We start from the raw sequence: 19,156 nt of genomic DNA on the forward strand, positions 1-19,156 counted from the left end.
ATGGGCCTTAACCTAGTACCAGAGGGCTGGTAGAGAAAGCCAGAAGCTGGAGCTCAGCGGAACCCCGAAGAGAAGACGTGACTCTGCCAAGGGCCAGCAAGGCAAGGAGCCCAAGGACTGCCCACCAGCCGGAACGCTCTGGAACTCTGGAGGAAGCAAGCCGTGTAGCCGCTGAAACCATGAGCCGGCAAGTTCCTGTTGGCAAGCCAGCCCATTGTGTGGTCTTTGTCAGAGCAGCCGGGAAGGTAAGACCCTACGACTCACGCAGTGGCAGCAACCTTCCGCTGAGCCAGTGGCTGGCACCCTGGGGGCGGTGACCCTTCAGCCCAGGGCTTCAAGGCACGTTGGAGAGTAAGCATGGGGCTCGGCCATGCTCCCCTCCTGCAGAGCCGCTGTGCTGTCCTCCGGGGACCCGCCTTGGAAAGCACAGCGGCACCTCTCTGGGAATAGCAGGTAACACAAAGTCAGGGCTATTGAGAGAAGAGTTTGGTATAAATACTTTATTAAAGAAATAGTGTTTTCTTGTTAAAAAATACTACATTAAAGAAGAGGCTTCTGGGTGACCAGTCTTTCCTCACAGAATCACAGTGTGAGAGTCATTCCTCAACCTCTCCAGGAACCCTCAGGCCAGGGGTGGGTGGAACACGAACCGACGAGGAGATCCCCCTTACGTTTAGGGACGGCCGCGCGTTTCTCAGGTGGTCTGAAAACAACCTGTGTCAAAGGCGCGAGCGCCTCCGACTGCCTCGGACGGCTAGGGCTCTCCAGGCAAAGCGTGGGGACGCCAGCCCCTCTCGGGGCCAGAGTGCTGCCTCGGTTTACACAGCGGTGCACCGTCACGCCCGGAGACTTGAAATGGAACACGGGGCATTTTTATGACTCAGAGTCAGCGGTAGCGGAAGGTCCTTCACTGGACACCATCGGGTGAGGTAGGGAAGACATTCCAGAGGAAGTGTGTTAATGGGGCAACGTTTTATTTCTGTACATTTACATACAAACTCCCCCCCGAGTTACAACAGAGGTGACATCATGCAGACGCTTAGCTTTGTACGACAGTCCCGGACTCGCTCTTGGCTTGTGCCAAGGCCGAGCGTCACCAGATGGCACGGTCAACACATACACAGGAACACAGTTCTTACCTTAAACCTAATCGGACATGGGACCACAGCCAGGACACGCGGGGGCGTGCCCCCACCAGACAGAACACAGCGCACCGCTTCCCCCAAACCTTACACACCCGACACGGAAGGGAAGTGCTGTCCTTTAAAGGAAAGAGACCGGCAGGCCAGGGCTGGGCTCTGGGATGTCACACACACATGTCATGGCACTTCAGCTCAGCGACTTCTTGTTTGGCTCTAGGAAGTGGTAATGTCGAGTGCAGCACTTCCTTTACGAGGTTTATTTTTGCTTTCTTTCTGTTCTGTGGCCAAACCAGCTCACCGGTCCTTTCCCTCCAGCTGCAGGTAAGCACACTCTTAGAAGACAAAACATCCGAAACTCCTTCCTGCTGTCTGGGGGACACTAAAATGTAGGCCAATTCGATAAGAACCACTCACATCTGGAAAAGGACAAAACGAAGATCTATCCAGCCCCGTCTCAGTTCCCATTTGTGCATAATTGATTGAAAGGAGACCCAAGCTCCCGGATGTTTAGGGTCAGAGGGGGATGCACAGAGTGGGTGGGGGAGGGAGAGAGGCTGGAACGTGGAGCCTCTCCCTGGGCAGGGGCGGAGGGCTGGCTCAAGCGGCAGGTGCCTGAGAAGCGTTTCCCCTCCTGAGCACGGGGGAAACAGGACAGAGGCGCTTCTAGCATGACAGACTGGAGGTGGGGCCTGCGGCCACTGTGCCCTCCTGCGCAGCAGGGCAGGACCAAATGTATGTCCCAGCCGGATGCCTGGCTCTCTTCCTCGGTGCCAGACTCAAGGGACTCTGCCCAGCTTTGGCCACACTGAGTACAAGTCCCTTAAGCAGATGCCCAGAAGCTGAAATAGCCAGCAGCACCGGCACTCAGCCCCGTCCTCGAAGCTGCCTGGACAGAGCGGCAGGGCCTCCACACCGAGCGGCGCCCTGCGCCCAGGGCGCTGCCAAGTCAGTCTCGTCTCACCAAAACCCGCTAGACTTTGGTTATAGAAATAGCACTTGCCTCTGCTCCAAAAGCCCAGGCTTCAGAACTTGCTTCTCTTCGACACTTGTAGAATCAGAACTGACTGCCAGATCGGTCAGTATCGTCCTTGTCGGGCCCGAGTTTTTATTGTTGTAATTTGAGATGGAGATCAGAGACCTTGGGACAGAAGTTTGTGAGTGCTGTACCTTGCCACCACCTTCCTAGAGTTCACTGCCAGCACACCACGGCTTCAGCACGTTTCTGAACAAAGTGCTACCTGACCTGCCAGCAAGCCAAGGACGCTCACAGTTGCCGTTATTTGAAAAGTCTCTCCACGGTGCAGCAAATGGATTGTGAGGTGTCCGGGGATGCCTCCCCTCCTGACCTGGCTGCCGTCTGTGCCACCCACTGTCTTGAACGGGATGCACTGCCGGCGGCTTTGCAGTAAGAACTCTAAAAGAGGCAGAAGGCATTTCACGAGTTTGGCACGCGAAGGCTGCACACATCCAGAGAAAGGCCTTTGTAAAGGTGAACGCGGAGGACTAAGGTGGAAATGTAGAATAGCTGCGACTCAAAGAGGCTGACACAGGCGAGGGGAGCTGGGCTTGGAGAAGGTTGACTGAGGACAGGCTGGTCAGGCTCTTCCCCAAGCACCTGGCTCTCGAATAAGGCTCTTGCAACTCCTCGCATCTGCAGACTAGACAGTGTGCTTCGGCTTTGTTCACCTCCTGCGCCACCTTTTTAATCAAGTCAGTGGGTACTGATGCTTGTACCATTTTTGAAGGGGAGAAATGGGCAGAAAGAGCAAGTAGCAGACCAGGTGAAAAGGTGGGATGGGAGAAAAGGACAGGTTAAGAGAACCTCTTTCTGGATTCTATCTGCAGGTAGCTGGAAGTCATCTAATTGCTTGAACACAGGCCCTAGACCAAGAATTCCCTGGGGGGACATGGCCCGTGGCAAAGTGCAGTGGGGTGGGGGGCAGGGGTGGTGGAGGACAGCAGAAGCCTCTTGCTTGGGGCCCCTTCTCTGAATTCCAGGAAGAACCCGTGGCTGTCGGCAAAAGGCCAGTGATTGTTGCTACAAAGCGGCATCGACCTGATCCAAAAAGGCTTGCTGCTTAGAGGAGGAGATGTCTAGGGCCTCCTGAGTGGCCTGGAGGAAGCCTCCGCGTGTCCTCTGAGCCACCCCTGTAGACAGGGGGAGCAAGTTTGACCTGAAAAGGTAAGGGGAAACCACTGTCCAGGACAAAACAAGCAACACAATTACAACCCTTGGGTAGCGGGGCCAGGGGTGGGAATTGACCTTTGGTTAATTATTGCTGTCTCTGAATCTGTCTCGATGCTTTTGAGGGGCTAGAAGGCCGGCGGACTCCCCTGTGAGAAGCCTCTGCTCCCTGCCCTGTGCCTCCTCTCGGAGCTGACGGAAGCGATGAGAAGCAGGGGAGGAGACCAAAGGCGGCCTGAGGAAAACCAGTCCTTGAGGATTTCCCGCAGGTTTTCCAGTCTCTGGCGTGAAGTCAGTAAGAGCTGACGGTCAGGTCATCGAAGCTGGTGATTTCCTACGAGGTGTGTGCTCTGGGTGTGGGTAGCGGCTCTCTCTCTCTCCTGTGGATTTAGTCTATTTTAGTGATGTCTCCTCTTATTTTTTAGTTGAGAAAGTAGCCACGTTTTCAAGTAGTGCCAGCAAAAACCAAAACAAAAGGAAATGAAAGGAGAGTTTTCTGCTGGAGCTAAAATCCAGGAAGTGGGATGAATGAAAAAGCGTCGCAGACCTCAGCACGGTTTTTCATCGTGTACTTGAAGTACACAGACGTGGTGTCAGAAAACGGTGGCGCGGTGGCCATCGATCACTTCATGTGCGCTTCCCTCCCTGTGAGCTTCCAGCACTGAGTACAAAAGGACGGCCCTGAAGGAGACACTAAGCTGGTTTTAGTGGCGTCTGTGAACGGCTTCCACTGAACACGGAGCAGAAAGCGCCTGCCTTACAAACGGAAAAAAAATGAAAGACTTCTGAACACACAGGCTCGAGCAAAACCTAACCTACATCGCACTGTCTCTGCAGTCGTGGAAATGGTGGACGGTGGTGTTCCGGGTCTCTGACTTGGGCAGGCAGCCTTGGGGCTCGGCCCCCCAATAAGCCGCTTGGCTCTCCCCAGTGTGGGTTGGGGGGCAGTAGTCGCGCGACAGCACCCCTAGAGGAGATGCCGCCGCTGGGTTTGTGAAAGGGCCTTCCTTGGAATGGGCGCCCCTCTCTTCCAAAGGAAGTGGTCTCATTTTGGGGTCACTGAGAGAAAAGGGAATAAAGTGCTTCTCGTAAAAATGACCAAAATAAATACAAACATTTAATGGCAGAAAAGAAAGTCTCAGAAGGGTTGTTTCCATAGAGTCTACAGTCCTGAAACCCACGACCCTCGGGCTTTGAGAAAGACACCCTTTTCCCCACACCACTTGTGAATCTCGGGGTCGGCGGCCCAGTGGCAGGAGGGCTGCTCCCTGCCCCACGGCCGCGCACCTGTGCCCAGCCCCGCGCGCGCCCGGCCGCCGCGCCGTGGCCTTGACTCCCGCAGCGCCGTGGCCTTGACTCCGTCAGGCAGTCCGTCGGGCGCGCACCTGTGCCCAGCCCCGCGCGCGCCCAGCGGCAGCGCCGTGGCCTTGCCTGGGCCGGCCGCGGGCCCGCAGCCCCGCGCCCAGCCCCGCGGCTCGGCGCCCGGCCGCAGCTACATGGCCTTGACGCCGTTGGCCGTGGCGCCGTCGGGCAGCCCGTCGGTGGCGGCCGGCGCGTCGTGCAGGCCCGAGTAGTCCTTGAGCTCGGCGTTGGTGAGCAGCAGCGGCTGCTCGCCCTTCCTGTGCGGCAGCAGCGGCTGCCGCGTGTAGTGCTCGCCGTTGGAGATGTTCTCGGGCAGGCTCTGGTTGCGGCTCTCGGGCAGCAGGAGGATGCAGATGATGCAGATGAGCGTGCAGCAGGCGAAGATGATGTGGTGCAGGAAGTAGCCCTTCTGGTTGTGCAGCTCGATGATGGGCGCCGTGAGCATGCCGAAGCCCGCGCTGGCCAGCACCAGCCCGAGCCCGCCGCACCTGCGAGGGAAAGGCGCGCACGTCAGGGGCCGCTCGCAACGTCCCCTGCCGGAGTGCGCGGCCGCCTCGACCACAAAGCGGCTGGGCCAGGGGCTGGGAAGCGAGATCCTCGTAGCCCTTGCAGCACCCCCACCCACACCGCGCGGTCCCACGCTGTCGTCCTTGGCAGCATCTGGACACGCCCTCATTCAGTTAATGTTTTCACCCATCAACTCAAAATAAACTTATCTTGAAAGCTGACTTTATACTACTGTAAATGAAAAACGCTTCTCACCATAAAGAGAAAGAAAAACCAGGTGCTATTGAATTATGCTATTATATTTCCCCAAATCCCACCTCTTTACTTTAAAAATGGTGGGAGGATGACCACAAGGTAGAGCAGGCAGGTAAAGACACACTGACACCAAATGGAGAGCCTCCCCTTGCTGTAAGCGGAGAGGCTGGAAGATTATTTGAAAGGAAAGAGCCCTCGCACTGGGAGTTCATGTCAGTTATTGTTGTGTCCCACGTATTTCCTATTCTGCACAGCAGCAGGAGAAACTGTCCCATCTCCGTGAAACGCTGTGCCAGAAGGTTCCAGCAGCCAGCCTATGTAGAGCTCACTGCAGCCCTAAGCTGGAATCCTAAATGCAAGCCGATGGCAGGAGCTGCTGTCTCCATCCCGGGCCACCTGAGGGGACCCACTCAGAGCTCCGGGAGGGGTAGGGACTGCTGAAGCCTCGACTGACATGCGCTGGTGCCACGTGGCCACCGACAGGGCAGTGCCCTGCTGGCTCACTGAGAGCAGCAGTGTTCAGGCAATAGGAAGCAGGTTCCCACTGTGCCTAGAGCTGGGGGACAGAGGTGGCCTTGGGGCTCAAGGAAAGGGCAGCAGAATGGTTTGCCTGGCACGAGAGAGCAGCCGAGGGTCAGTGGGAAGAAGTTTCAGGGACACAGATATCAGCAGGTTTAAGGAAGAATTTTCTAATGAAACTATTCAAGAAGTAGTGCCCCTCCCCCCCAAGAGGGAACATTTCTCCTTGGACATGCACAGGCAGAGGTGGGGTAAAGGGGGTGGGGGTCCTGCAGCAGGTGGGATATAAGGGCTGTGAATTCCCAGAGCTTGAAGAGTCTGTGATTCTCCTGGTTTGCCCTGTAGGGGACTCCTAACTCACAAAAAGTGACTGCTTCACAAGGACACAAATACAAGATCAATACACATAAGTCAAGTGTACGTATACATGCTAGCAACAATCTGAAATGAAATTAAGAGAATTCCAGTCACAAAAGCATCAAAAGACTAAAATATTTAGAAACAACGAAAGAAATGCAAGACTCATAAGCTGAAAACCACAAAACGTTATTGAGAGAAACTTAAAAAGATAAAAGGATAGACATTCCATGATCATGGATTTCTGGGAAAACTCAATATTGTTAAAATGGCAGGCAGTTCTTACCCAATTGATCTAGAGAGTCAACATATCAAAATTCCAGGAGACTTTTTCTTTTTAAAGATAATAAGTTATCTCTGACATTTATATGGCAATGCAAAAACTCAGAATAGCCAAAACAGTTTTGAAAAAGAATAAAGTTGGATGACTTAACTTCCCAACTTAATATAAAGTTGTAGTAATTAAGGCAGCATGGTCTTGGTGTATTGATAGAGATCAATGGAACAGAACTGAGCGTTCAGAATTAAACCTGGGAAGCAGACGTGGCTTAACTGATAGAGCATCCGCCTACCATAGGGAGGGTCCAGGGTTCTATCCCCAGGGCCTCCTGACCCATGTGGTGAGCTGGCCCACGTGCAAGGAGTGCTGTGCCACGCAGGGGCGCCCCAATGTAGGGGTGTACCACGCACAAGGTGTGCGCCCCACAAGGAGAGCCGCCCTGCATGAAAAAAAAAGTGCAGCTTTCCCAGGAATGGCGCCGCACACATGAGAGCTGATGCAGCAAGATGTCATAACCAAAAAGAGATGCAGTTTTCCAGTGCTGCTGGATAATGCAAGCGGACGCAGAAAAACACACAGTGAATGGACACAGAGAGCAGACAATGGGGGGGGGGTGGCGGGGAAGGGGAGAGAAATAAGTTAAAAAATAAGTCTTTAAAAAAAAAATAGAAAAAAGAATGAAACCTTTATATTTATGGATAATTACTTTTTGACAAAGGTAAATTCAATGGGGGAGAGGATAGTCTTTTCAACATGTAATAAAGAAACAACACACTGTTCAAAGGCAAAATAAATTTAGACCTTTCACATCATTTATAAAAAAGAATAAAAAACAGACCATAGATCTAAATGTAAAAGCTAAAACCCTAGCAATTCTAGAAGAAAACAGGTGAAATCTCTGAGACCTTGGGTTAGGCAAAGATTTCTTAGAAATGATACTAAAAGCAGAATTCCTAAAAGAAAAAAAATGATCAAATTGGATCAAAATTCATCAAAATTAAAAACTTCTGCCCTACCAAAGACTGTTAAGAAAATAGAAAAAACAAGTTATATACCGGAAGAAAATGTTTGCAAAGCATATAAGGGACTTATATCCAGAAGAAATAAAAAACTCATAACTTAATAAGAAGTCAAATGACCCAATTAAAAAATGGGCAAAATAGTTGAAAAGACAAATGGGTATACAAATGGCCAGTAAGCATGCAAGGAGATGCTCAATATCGTTCACAATTAGGGAAATACAAATCAAAACCACAATCACATACTACTTCACACCCACTAGAATGGCTATAATAAAAAAGAGACAATAACAAGTGCTGGTGAGGAGGTGGAGAGAGTAGAACCCTTATACACTGCTGGTGGCAATGCAAAATGGTGCAGTTGCTTTGGAAAAAAGTTTGGCAGTTTCTTAAAAGGTAAACATGAACTTATGTATGACCCAGCAATTCTACTCCTAGGTACCTACCCAAGAAAAATGAAACATATGTCCACAGGACAACATATAAATGAATGTTTGTTGCAGCATTATTCATCCTAGCCCCAAATTGCAAACAATCCAAATGTCCATGAACTGGTTAAGGGATATACAAAATGTGGTCTCTCCATGCAGTGAAATATTATTTGGCAATAAAAAAGAATGAAGTACTGATATGTGCTGCGACATGGATGAATTTCAAAAACACGATGTTACATGATTATAGGATTCCATGTAGATGAAACGTCACAAAAGGCAGCCCACGAGACAGAAACCCCCAAAGCTTCTCAGTCTGGGTGGGTGGCTGGGGGCTGCCCAGGCCTTACCTTTCCTTCCCCCAAACTGAGAAATTGGCCACCTGCTTCCCTCTGTACTGTCACCTGCTGCTTCGGCCAGGCCTTCTGTCCTGCTCAGCCCACCGCAGAGCTGCACAATCTATTCCTCTATGCCCGGGGTTTCCTACAGGGATTTGCTATCCACAAGGACGGGAAAGGCAGTCCTGCCTTTGCTACCTGGGGCCCTGTGACAACAGACCCTATCTTAGGCCAGTCCCAGGTGGACCCAGAGTGAGAGGAACCTGGGAGCACAGGAGGGGGACGGCCCTAAGGCCACAAGCAGCCCTGGGCTAGGAAGGGAGGGGCCGGAGCAGGCAGGGGGACTCCCAAGAAGGGGTGTCCAGGAGGGCACCCATCCAAGCAGATGGAAGGACTGCGTTCCTACCCGGCAGACCGAGAGATCTTTGGTATGGGCAGGAAGAATAAAAGATTCTCCAACATCTTTTCCCAAAGAATGGAACATAGGAATGATAACTGTGGGGGGAGAGACAAAACAGGGAATCCCCCACCCCATTTTGTAATATTTCACAACAAAAACATTAAAAGAGCCCATTCCCTGCCCTTTCTTTCCTCTCAATTAAAAACCGGCCTCCTGTCTTTGCAGGCAGTAGCCTACCTGCCCCAGGCCACCTCCGGCTCAAGCAGGGAGGGGCTCAGGATTTGGTTGTGCTGGGTAAGTCCTATCTGGATTGGCTGCAGTCTTGTGAGACACCCTAAAGCAGCTGGCCCAGCCAAGCCACGCCCAGATTCCTGATCCACAGAAAACGCAAGTTAATGTGTGTCATTTCCGGCCCCTAAGTTTTGGGGCAATTTGTTACGCAGCAGTAGGTAACAAATGCACTCAATGAGTGATCGAATTCCCTGGCTGTAGCCGTTTAAGGAAACAAAGCGCCACCTCCCACCCAAGCTGGACCATGTTCCCACCCAAGCTGGAGCACTGCATTAGAGAGCCCTTCGCCAAGGGAAAGAGCTGCAAAAATGGCTGCACCCTTGTGCTGCTGTGCCATCCCAGGGATACGAGCAAGGGGCAGCAATATATGTATTTGGTGTCCCCCAGATCCCACCCCCTTCTCTGGTGAGCGGCTCAGACCACGCATCTTTCTGACAGCATTTGCTCCTATGCCTTTCGTCTCTACTGGCCAATGAGCCATCAAGGGCAAGGGCTCTTTGCTCGAGCACCAGTGGCTCACTCTGCTTTACACATCCTTGTTGGACCACGCTGGTAGGAGGGTCAGCTCCCCCAAATGACTGGGACAGGTTAAATGCAGACGGCCGCTCTAAAGAGCAAGGCAGTGGAACCCATTCACAAGGTGAAAAACGCCGACACCTAAAATAGGCATTTAGGCTCTGTTCAATGTGGCCACTTGAGGAAGACAGGGGACGTTGCAAGGGACATACCAGGTTCCAGGGATAACGAGCGTGTCTTCCTGAGGTCCCTGATACCAGCCAGATGTCATTTTCTGCAGGGCCTCCTGGGGTTTGGCCCTCCCTTGTCACTAAGTGTGTTGGCAATGGCGAGCACAAAGGTCTTAACTTTGCTTTACATGTGGATTAATATTCTAGTACAAGTTTGCCTGTGTGTTAACATTCTAGAAAGGTAGAGCGCACAGGCCCACGAAGAGTGGTGTACACAGATCCATTCTTAGAGGAGGTGCTTACCTCCAGACCAAAGTTGCTCCTTGTTAAGGAAATGAAATTTATCTGATTTGAGGTAGGCTCATTTTTAAAAAGTTATCTCTCTACAGGCGTGTGCACTTAATATACAACATATATATACATGCACATATAATAGGCAATGTATCGTTATCTGTATTATTCCGTGAAAACAATTTTGCTTGGTTTTCTAACAAGAATACATTGAAATAATTTCAGAGGATTAGGAACAACTGGGGCAGAATTTGGTACGCATTTCTGGCTTTCCTTTTTCTCTTCTGAAGCCCCAGTTTATAGAAAGCATGTACGTTTATTTTCTGTCCCCAAATGCTTTGTGTTTTCGGCCTTTCTCAAGCTTATCACTAGAGGGCAGCACGTGTCCAAGTTTACAGAGCTGGCAAACCCCACATTTACAGAGAACCAGAGGGCAAGTTCTTGTTCGTGCTTGAGGAACACAAACACTGTATTATCTACTAGTAATAACATCTAAATAACCTTAAGGACAGAAAGACTGATGGACAGGCAGACCTTAACTCCTATTTGTAGCAAGCTTGAATTAAGAATTCCAGCATTCTCAATCATTCAGCTCAACATGCAGATGTCACCACCTTGCAATTATTTATGTTTTGTTTTGTTCTTATTAAAATTCTTTTGCTTTGTTTATGGCCAGCTTGCATTAAAATATAAGAGACCGACCTCCCATTTCACTTCCTCTTTTAAATCACTTGAGTGTACCTCTACTACATTTCTCTGATGTCAACAACAACCCACGATTCACACCAGTTTCTACAGAAATAAACCTACTGCCAAAAATATTCAGCTAGGAATGATATCAACTGCAACTTCCTGAGCAATGGGCCTTAATGTAGCCTCTTTCTCCATCATTCAGAGCTTCACTCTACACAGGCACGAGAATTCTCACTTCAAGACGAAACCAAGGCTGGGGAAGGGACCTGCACCACCGGTGCTTCAGTCTGTGCTAAGTTCAAGGACAGAGGCGGCTCCCCAGCTCCCCAGCCTCCTCCTCAGTGAGGTGGGCCCTCCTTCCCTCAGCTCAGCTCTCCTCAGCGAGGTGGGCCCTCCTTCCCTCAGCTCAGCTCTCCTCAGCGAGGTGCGCCCTCCTTCCCTCAGCCCAGCTCTCCTCAGCGAGGTGGGTCTTCCTTCCCTCAGCTCAGCTCTCCTCAGCGAGGTGGGCCCTCCTTCCCTCAGCCCAGCTCTCCTCAGCGAGGTGGGTCCTCCTTCCCTCAGCCCAGCTCTCCTCAGCAAGGTGGGCCCTCCTTCCCCTGAGCTCAGCTCTCCTCAGCGAGGTGGGTCCTCCTTCCCTCAGTCCAGCTCTCCTCAGCGAGGTGGGTCCTCCTTCCCTCAGCCAAGCTCTCCTCAGCGAGGTGGGTCCTCCTTCCCTCAGCTCAGCTCTCCTCAGCGAGGTGCGCCCTCCTTCCCCTGAGCCCAGCTCTCCTCAGCGAGGTGCGCCCTCCTTCCCTCAGCCCAGCTCTCCTCAGCGAGGTGGGTCCTCCTTCCCTCAGCTCAGCTCTCCTCAGCGAGGTGGGCCCTCCTTCCCTCAGCTCAGCTCTCCTCAGCGAGGTGGGCCCTCCTTCCCTCAGCTCAGCTCTCCTCAGCGAGGTGGGCCCTCCTTCCCTCAGCCCAGCTCTCCTCAGGTCCTGGGCCCTCCTTCCCTCAGCCCAGCTCTCCTCAGCGAGGTGGGTCTTCCTTCCCTCAGCTCAGCTCTCCTCAGCGAGGTGCGCCCTCCTTCCCCTCAGCCCAGGCTCCTCAGCGAGGTGGGCCCTCCTTCTCTCAGCTCAGCTCTCCTCAGCGAGGTGTGCCCTCCTTCCCTCAGCCCAGCTCTCCTCAGCGAGGTGGGTCTTCCTTCCCTCAGCTCAGCTCTCCTCAGCGAGGTGCGCCCTCCTTCCCTCAGCCCAGCTCTCCTCAGCGAGGTGGGTCTTCCTTCCCTCAGCTCAGCTCTCCTCAGCGAGGTGCGCCCTCCTTCCCTCAGCCCAGCTCTCCTCAGCGAGGTGGGCCCTCCTTCCCTCAGCCCAGCTCTCCTCAGCGAGGTGGGTCCTCCTTCCCCTGAGCCCAGCTCTCCTCAGCGAGGTGGGTCTTCCTTCCCTCAGCTCAGCTCTCCTCAGCGAGGTGCGCCCTCCTTCCCTCAGCCCAGCTCTCCTCAGCGAGGTGGGCCCTCCTTCCCTCAGCTCAGCTCTCCTCAGCGAGGTGGGTCCTCCTTCCCCTGAGCCCAGCTCTCCTCAGCGAGGTGGGTCTTCCTTCCCTCAGCTCAGCTCTCCTCAGCGAGGTGCGCCCTCCTTCCCTCAGCCCAGCTCTCCTCAGCGAGGTGGGTCCTCCTTCCCCTGAGCCCAGCTCTCCTCAGCGAGGTGGGTCTTCCTTCCCTCAGCTCAGCTCTCCTCAGCGAGGTGCGCCCTCCTTCCCTCAGCCCAGCTCTCCTCAGCAAGGTGGGCCCTCCTTCCCTCAGCTCAGCTCTCCTCAGCGAGGTGGGTCCTCCTTCCCCTGAGCCCAGCTCTCCTCAGCGAGGTGGGTCTTCCTTCCCTCAGCTCAGCTCTCCTCAGCGAGGTGCGCCCTCCTTCCCTCAGCCCAGCTCTCCTCAGCGAGGTGGGCCCTCCTTCCCTCAGCTCAGCTCTCCTCAGCGAGGTGGGTCCTCCTTCCCCTGAGCCCAGCTCTCCTCAGCGAGGTGGGTCTTCCTTCCCTCAGCTCAGCTCTCCTCAGCGAGGTGCGCCCTCCTTCCCTCAGCCCAGCTCTCCTCAGCCAGGTGGGTCTTCCTTCCCTCAGCCCAGCTCTCCTCAGCGAGGTGGGTCCTCCTTCCCTCAGCCCAGCTCTCCTCAGGTCCTGGGCCCTCCTTCCCTCAGCCCAGCTCTCCTCAGCGAGGTGGGCCCTCCTTCCCCTGAGCCCAGCTCTCCTCAGCGAGGTGGGTCCTCCTTCCCTCAGCCCAGCTCTCCTCAGGTCCTGGGCCCTCCTTCCCTCAGCCCAGCTCTCCTCAGCGAGGTGCGCCCTCCTTCCCCTGAGCCCAGCTCTCCTCAGCGAGGTGGGTCCTCCTTCCCCTGAGCCCAGCTCTCCTCAGCGAAGTGGGCCCTCATTCCCTCATCCCAGCTCTCCTCAGCGAGGTGCGCCCTCCTTCCCTCAGCTCAGCTCTCCTCAGCGAGGTGGGTCCTCCTTCCCTCAGCTCAGCTCTCCTCAGCGAGGTGGGCCCTCCTTCCCCTCAGCCCAGCTCTCCTCAGCGAGGTGGGCCCTCCTTCCCTCAGCCCAGCTCTCCTCAGCGAGGTGGGCCCTCCTTCCCTCAGCCCAGCTCTCCTCAGCGAGGTGGGCCCTCCTTCCCTCAGCCCAGCTCTCCTCAGCGAGGTGCGCCCTCCTTCCCTCAGCCCAGCTCTCCTCAGCGAGGTGGGTCTTCCTTCCCTCAGCTCAGCTCTCCTCAGCGAGGTGGGCCCTCCTTCCCTCAGCCCAGCTCTCCTCAGGTCCTGGGCCCTCCTTCCCTCAGCCCAGCTCTCCTCAGGTCCTGGGCCCTCCTTCCCTCAGCCCAGCTCTCCTCAGCGAGGTGGGCCCTCCTTCCCTCAGCCCAGCTCTCCTCAGCGAGGTGGGCCCTCCTTCCCTCAGCTCAGCTCTCCTCATCGAGGTGGGCCCTCCTTCCCTCAGCCCAGCTCTCCTCAGCGAGGTGGGCCCTCCTTCCCCTGAGCCCAGCTCTCCTCAGCGAGGTGGGTCCTCCTTCCCCTGAGCCCAGCTCTCCTCAGCGAGGTGGGCCCTCCTTCCCTCAGCCCAGCTCTCCTCAGCGAGGTGGGCCCTCCTTCCCTCAGCTCAGCTCTCCTCATCGAGGTGGGCCCTCCTTCCCTCAGCCCAGCTCTCCTCAGCGAGGTGGGCCCTCCTTCCCCTGAGCCCAGCTCTCCTCAGCGAGGTGGGTCCTCCTTCCCCTGAGCCCAGCTCTCCTCAGCGAGGTGGGCCCTCCTTCCCTCAGCTCAGCTCTCCTCAGCGAAGTGGGCCCTCATTCCCTCATCCCAGCTCTCCTCAGCGAGGTGGGTCCTCCTTCCCTCAGCTCAGCTCTCCTCAGCGAGGTGGGCCCTCCTTCCCTCAGCTCAGCTCTCCTCAGTGGGGTGGGTCCTCCTTCCCCTCAGCTCAGCTCTCCTCAGCGAGGTGGGTCCTCCTTCTCTCAGCTCAGCTCTCCTCAGCGAGGTGGGCCCTCCTTCCCCTCAGCCCAGCTCTCCTCAGCGAGGTGGGCCCTCCTTCCCTCAGCCCAGCTCTCCTTAGGCCCTGGGGGAATCCTCGCTTCTGCTGCCACTCACTGAGTCTTGGTCATCAAACATCAGATCATTCTTAAGAACATAGTTGACAAGAAGGCAAACAGACGCCAAAGGGCACAGCAAACATGGAAGAGAGCCAGGTGCTGACCTTCGGAGCGGTCCCCTGGTCTTCCACAGCATTAGAGGAGGCAGGACCAGCTGGGAGCCCTGAGGTGGACTCAGAGGAGCTAGCGTTTCAGGGGGCCGAGGAGAGGCCTGGAGGCGCGTCCCCAGGGGACCCATGAGGAACCCTTCCTGACAACGGAAGGCTCTTGGTTTCACCACCTCAAGCTCAGTATTTCCCGATGCCTGATGAGAAAGGGAAGGCAGGGCAGGCCCAGAGGCTCCTGTGGCAGCTTCTAGAAGGACAGACGGGAGAAAAGGCGGCCTGCCATAAAAAAGCCATCAACTGCTTCAGGATCCGGGTCCCCAGGCCCCAGAGAAAGGAGAGCTGGGGCCCTGTCAGGCGATCAGTCCTTCCATCACCCCAAAAGCCTTGGCGGCGAAGCCGAGTGCCGTCTGGCCTAGGTCGACTGGAAGGGGACTGTGTCTGGACCGTGACGTCAGGGCCGACTTGAACGAGACAACGTGTCGTCTGCTTGAGTCTTTATCACCCGTGGGCAGCGGATTTCCACAAGCCTTTCTGCAGGTTTGTTTCCAGGCCGTCAATCTGGGCACCATTACCTCCGGCCTTCTGGCGCACAAGTTTTGTTTTTGATACAACATCATGGAGAAAGGGTCATTGTTAAGAAAAATGGGGCCCATAGACCTCAAGCCGCCATCTAGCTGCTCCTGGGTTTATCTGAACGTGGTGGGGGTGGACGAGAAAGGACAGAGCCTTCCGGGGTACCCTGGGGGGGAACTGTTCCTGCGTGGACGAGTGAGGTGGGGGTGCTGCTGCTGTGGGGAGGGTGGAGGGGGGAGCGGTGAGATTTGTAAGAAATCCCCCCAGGCTGGCCAGGGGAGTCCCCCTCCCCTCCTTAGAGAGGATGAATTTCCTGTCATCCCCTGCAAGTGCAGGACACACCAAGGGGCAAAGATTTTTTTTCCTAGTTTGTCCTCTTGGCCAGCTGGGTCTCTGAATTTCTACCCCCGAATGATTTTTTCCAGGTTTGCGCCGAAGAGGATTTCCTTCGCTGTAGCTTGCTAAGCAGAACTGAACAATGCATAACGAGGCCCCGGCGACTTCCCTTTCCAGAGTAAAGCTGCTTCCCCCCAACCCCTCCAGCTCCAGAGATGTACTGAATCACGCCAAGGCTGCAGAATGCTCCGGAAACTGCCCCCCGCCAGGGGATCACCTCGACTTCTGCTCTGCTGAAAGAATCACCACGGCTGTGCTTTTATAGATGAACAGAGGGACATTTCACTAGGCAGAGAAGAAGACCCAGCACCAAACTGTTGTACACCAGAGATATTTTGCCACTGCAAACATGAGATCAACTCCTGACTTGTCTCTTTGCTTACACAAAAGGTAGGAACAGAAGAGCTTATGCTGCACTTCCCTGCCTTTTTATCCAATATACAAGTCAACGAGATTTTCTCACAGGCACCAAGCAGCCGCCAGGCTTGGCATGTTTTGTAAGAAGCCGAGAGGCTGAATTAAAAGGAGGTCATGTGAAAAGCCTGCCGTCAGCACGACTGCTGGAAACACAGGGAAAAAGAGAGGCCCCAGGCCTCCTGCCTTCTCCCTAGGTCCTTCCCAGCAGCAGAGGAGTTAAAATCACGAGTCTCTCCACGGCCTGCCTGAAACTGCGATTACCTGACTTTATCTAATCATGTGGGAAAAGAAGGGTGCGAGATGCTACCTGCCTGACGTCTGGGTTTTATCTCACAGCTGAACAACCGCCCATATCACGATCTATATTTTTAAAAAAGCATGTGCATTAGAAAAGCTCAGTTTTCCTATTAAAAGATCAGGGGGGCGTAAGTCAAAATGAGGTTCTTGGTAAGTCACGACAGTAAGTACCAGGAAAATGCCGTGATGTTGCAGTTCAGCGATGTCCTTTTAAATCAAGGCAGACCGCTGTTGTCATCTGTAAATCTTAACAGCATTTGGTTGTTTATGGCATGCATGTCCCATTTCTAGAGATAGCTCCAGAAGGGGCTAAACCTCACTTCATGAACTAAACAGAAGCACAAGTTAATAATGCCTTTCAGGAAAGTGTGAAACCCCAATAAACTACGTGCGGGCCAGGCGTACGTTGGTCGTATTGACGTGGCGGGTTCTTGATAAATATTGTTTAAATAAATGACCTCACTTGCTAGGCTTCCGCTCACTGAGGCTTTCCTTTGGATTAGTGCTACTGACTTCACAGGCCAATAAAAAATAAGGTCCTTTCTCCTGTATTTTTAAATTTTGAAACAGATTTTGTGTGTATGAGTCTTTCATTAAAAAATTCTCTAATGTAGTACAAATGCAATATTCATGACCATGATTGCTTAATGCCAAAGACCGTACTTAGTTAAGTAAAGAACATTAGTCTGTATTGAGCATCTAGGAAAAAGTATTTTGTCATATGGCACCTAAGTAGAAATACGTCTTGCGTTTTAAAATCCTATTGATTAGAATATTCTTTTATTTATTAAAAAAACACTCTGAGTATATAAAAAAGAACTCGAAAAATTAAATGCTTTTATCATCTGGTCTTCCATTAATATCTGGTATTCTTCCAGAATGTTTTTAAACCGCCCCCCACCCCCCAAAAATGGACCAAACGACAATTTCAGATATCAAATCTTAATGGCTGCGAAGTATTCTATAAACTATAGCTGGTTTAACCAATCCATCCTAATAAGATTTACATATATACGTGCATGTGTGTGCATGCGTGTGTGTATCATTTTTACCTTTTTTTTTTTTTTTTTGCAAAAAATTTATATACTGGTCTAAATATTTCCTTAGGATAAAATCAACTGGGAAACTATTAAAACTAATAAGGCCTCAGTAGATATTGAAACATGTTTCACCCGAGGCCTCTGAGAAGAGTTAACGGCTTGTGATTTCATTGAAGCCTGGACGTAAACACTTGTTCTACTTATTTCCCGTCTCCGGTCCTGCTGTGGCTCCCTGGCCCTGAACCGCGCTCCCTTAGGGGCCTGGGGCCAAGTTCACCCGAGGACCCGCAGACAAGCCCTGGGCACTGGGGAAAGGTCGGAGGGGGCGTCTGGAACTCACCGGATCACCGTCGGGGTGATCTCTGCACAGAAGAAGACGCTGAGGCTGCCCACCGCGTGCGAGGCAAACATGCCCACCACGGAGAACGTGATGGAGAATTTGTCCTTGACGCTGTCGCTCATACCTGGGGGGGCGGGAGCGTCAAAAGAAGGGGGGGAAGGTAAGAGGGAGGCGGGAGGAAGGGGGACGAGCAGCGGGAAGGGCGGGGTGCGGCCGAGCGGAGTGGGGAGGGAGGCCCAGGCCACACCCAGGCACCTCTGCCCCCTGCTTGCGGGGAGCACACAGGGGTGCCTGGCTCCCTCCAAAGACCACGGAGCACCTCAGGGCCCAGGAGGGCGGAAGGCTCCGGGAGGCCCCTGGGAACCCCCCCGGCAGCCTGCGCACCCAGGCTCACGCTGCCGGCTCCCCCAATTCCTCGGGCCGAGCGCAGGGCGGGAGGCGGTCCCTGGGCCACGGCGACATCCCCCAGCGCCAGCCTTCCTCGTGCCCGGTGCCTGCACGCGAGAGCCGAGGCGGCTGCACGCTCAGATTTGAACAAGCCAATATGGGGGACAGGGCACCGTCATCCGTGTCAGAGTAAGAGAACAGAAGCTTGGGTGACCCAGAGGACAGGAGCCTGGTGGGCCTCGAGGGAAACCGCTCCGGTACGCAGCCCGAGTCAGCTCTCAGGGCAGGTGGGACCGAGCGCCTCACGACGGCATGCTGTCGTGGCTCACGCATTTGGGGTGCAGCTCGGGTTCCCCCACGGCTGGTTCACGAGCGCAGGCTCCGAGGCCCTCATTCCAAAGGGGCCGCCCCGCCCCGAGGCACTGCGGGAATTAGGCCAGGCAGGGGTGGCCCCTCGGGCTCCCGCGGACCCCAAGCAGCGAGTTTATGTGACTTTAAAGGGATGAGGTGGAAGGACAGCAGCTTCCCCCGGCAGCATGGTGAGCAGGCTACAGTCGCATCCGGGCTTTCGGATCTTGTCCAGGCTCTGTCCTTGGGACAGGCTGCTGGCACCAGTCCCGGGGCTTGCAGACCACGGGTGCCAGGGGAAGGGGTGGGGATGCATGCCAAGCGGAACTGCGAGGGGTGAAGGTGCAGCTCTCTCTAGAGGCAAGGGGGAGCAGAGATTACGAATATGTGCTTATAGTGTCCAACCTACGGCCAACTTCAGCTGCAACTCTTGGAGAGGAGGGAGGTGGAGAGAGAGAGAGGAGAGGGAAATCACAGTCTGTGAATCATGATGAACACGCCTACCGGATGTCACAAAAACATAAGGAAGTGCTCGGCCCACCTGCTCGGGGACTTACCTGAGTCTGGGTGCTGGCTGTATTTTCCAATCACTGGGTCCGCGGAAGCGAATTCGCCCACATATACAAGAAAAGAGAAAGGAGGGAAGGAGTGAAGAACGCACATCAGGTATGAAGTTAGCGCAGGTTCCCAGTGATGCATTTAAAAGCAAACTCCGTATCCCAAGGGGGCTGCAGCCCAAGAGGACAGCTAGCCTGCACCCCCCGGGCCCAGAGTGCTAAGTTGCTGCTGGGAGACTTGCAGGGTGGTCTGAGTTCAGGCATATCTGGAATTAGCACTTGGACTACACAAAGGTCTAAAGACCTCCTGGCATTACATGTATGAATATCCTTGTTTTTCAGAAATGCA

General features: G+C 54.1%; 1 protein-coding gene across 1 annotated transcript in view; it reads right to left on the reverse strand.

The window, feature by feature from the left end:
* Positions 1-485: 485 nt before the first annotated feature.
* SLC22A23 (solute carrier family 22 member 23) overlaps positions 486-19,156 on the reverse strand; it is a 221,153-nt gene continuing 202,482 nt past the window's right edge. Inside the window, exons 8-10 of the mRNA XM_004483396.5 lie at positions 18,808-18,840; positions 17,516-17,639; positions 486-5,177 (exon numbers count right to left, since the gene is read on the reverse strand). Coding sequence (XP_004483453.2) covers positions 4,820-5,177; positions 17,516-17,639; positions 18,808-18,840 — 515 coding nt within the window. The 3' untranslated portion in view covers positions 486-4,819. The remainder of the gene's footprint in view (positions 5,178-17,515; positions 17,640-18,807; positions 18,841-19,156) is intronic.

This window comes from Dasypus novemcinctus, chromosome 22, assembly GCF_030445035.2.
Source record: "Dasypus novemcinctus isolate mDasNov1 chromosome 22, mDasNov1.1.hap2, whole genome shotgun sequence".
NCBI classification, from domain to species: Eukaryota; Metazoa; Chordata; class Mammalia; order Cingulata; family Dasypodidae; genus Dasypus; species Dasypus novemcinctus.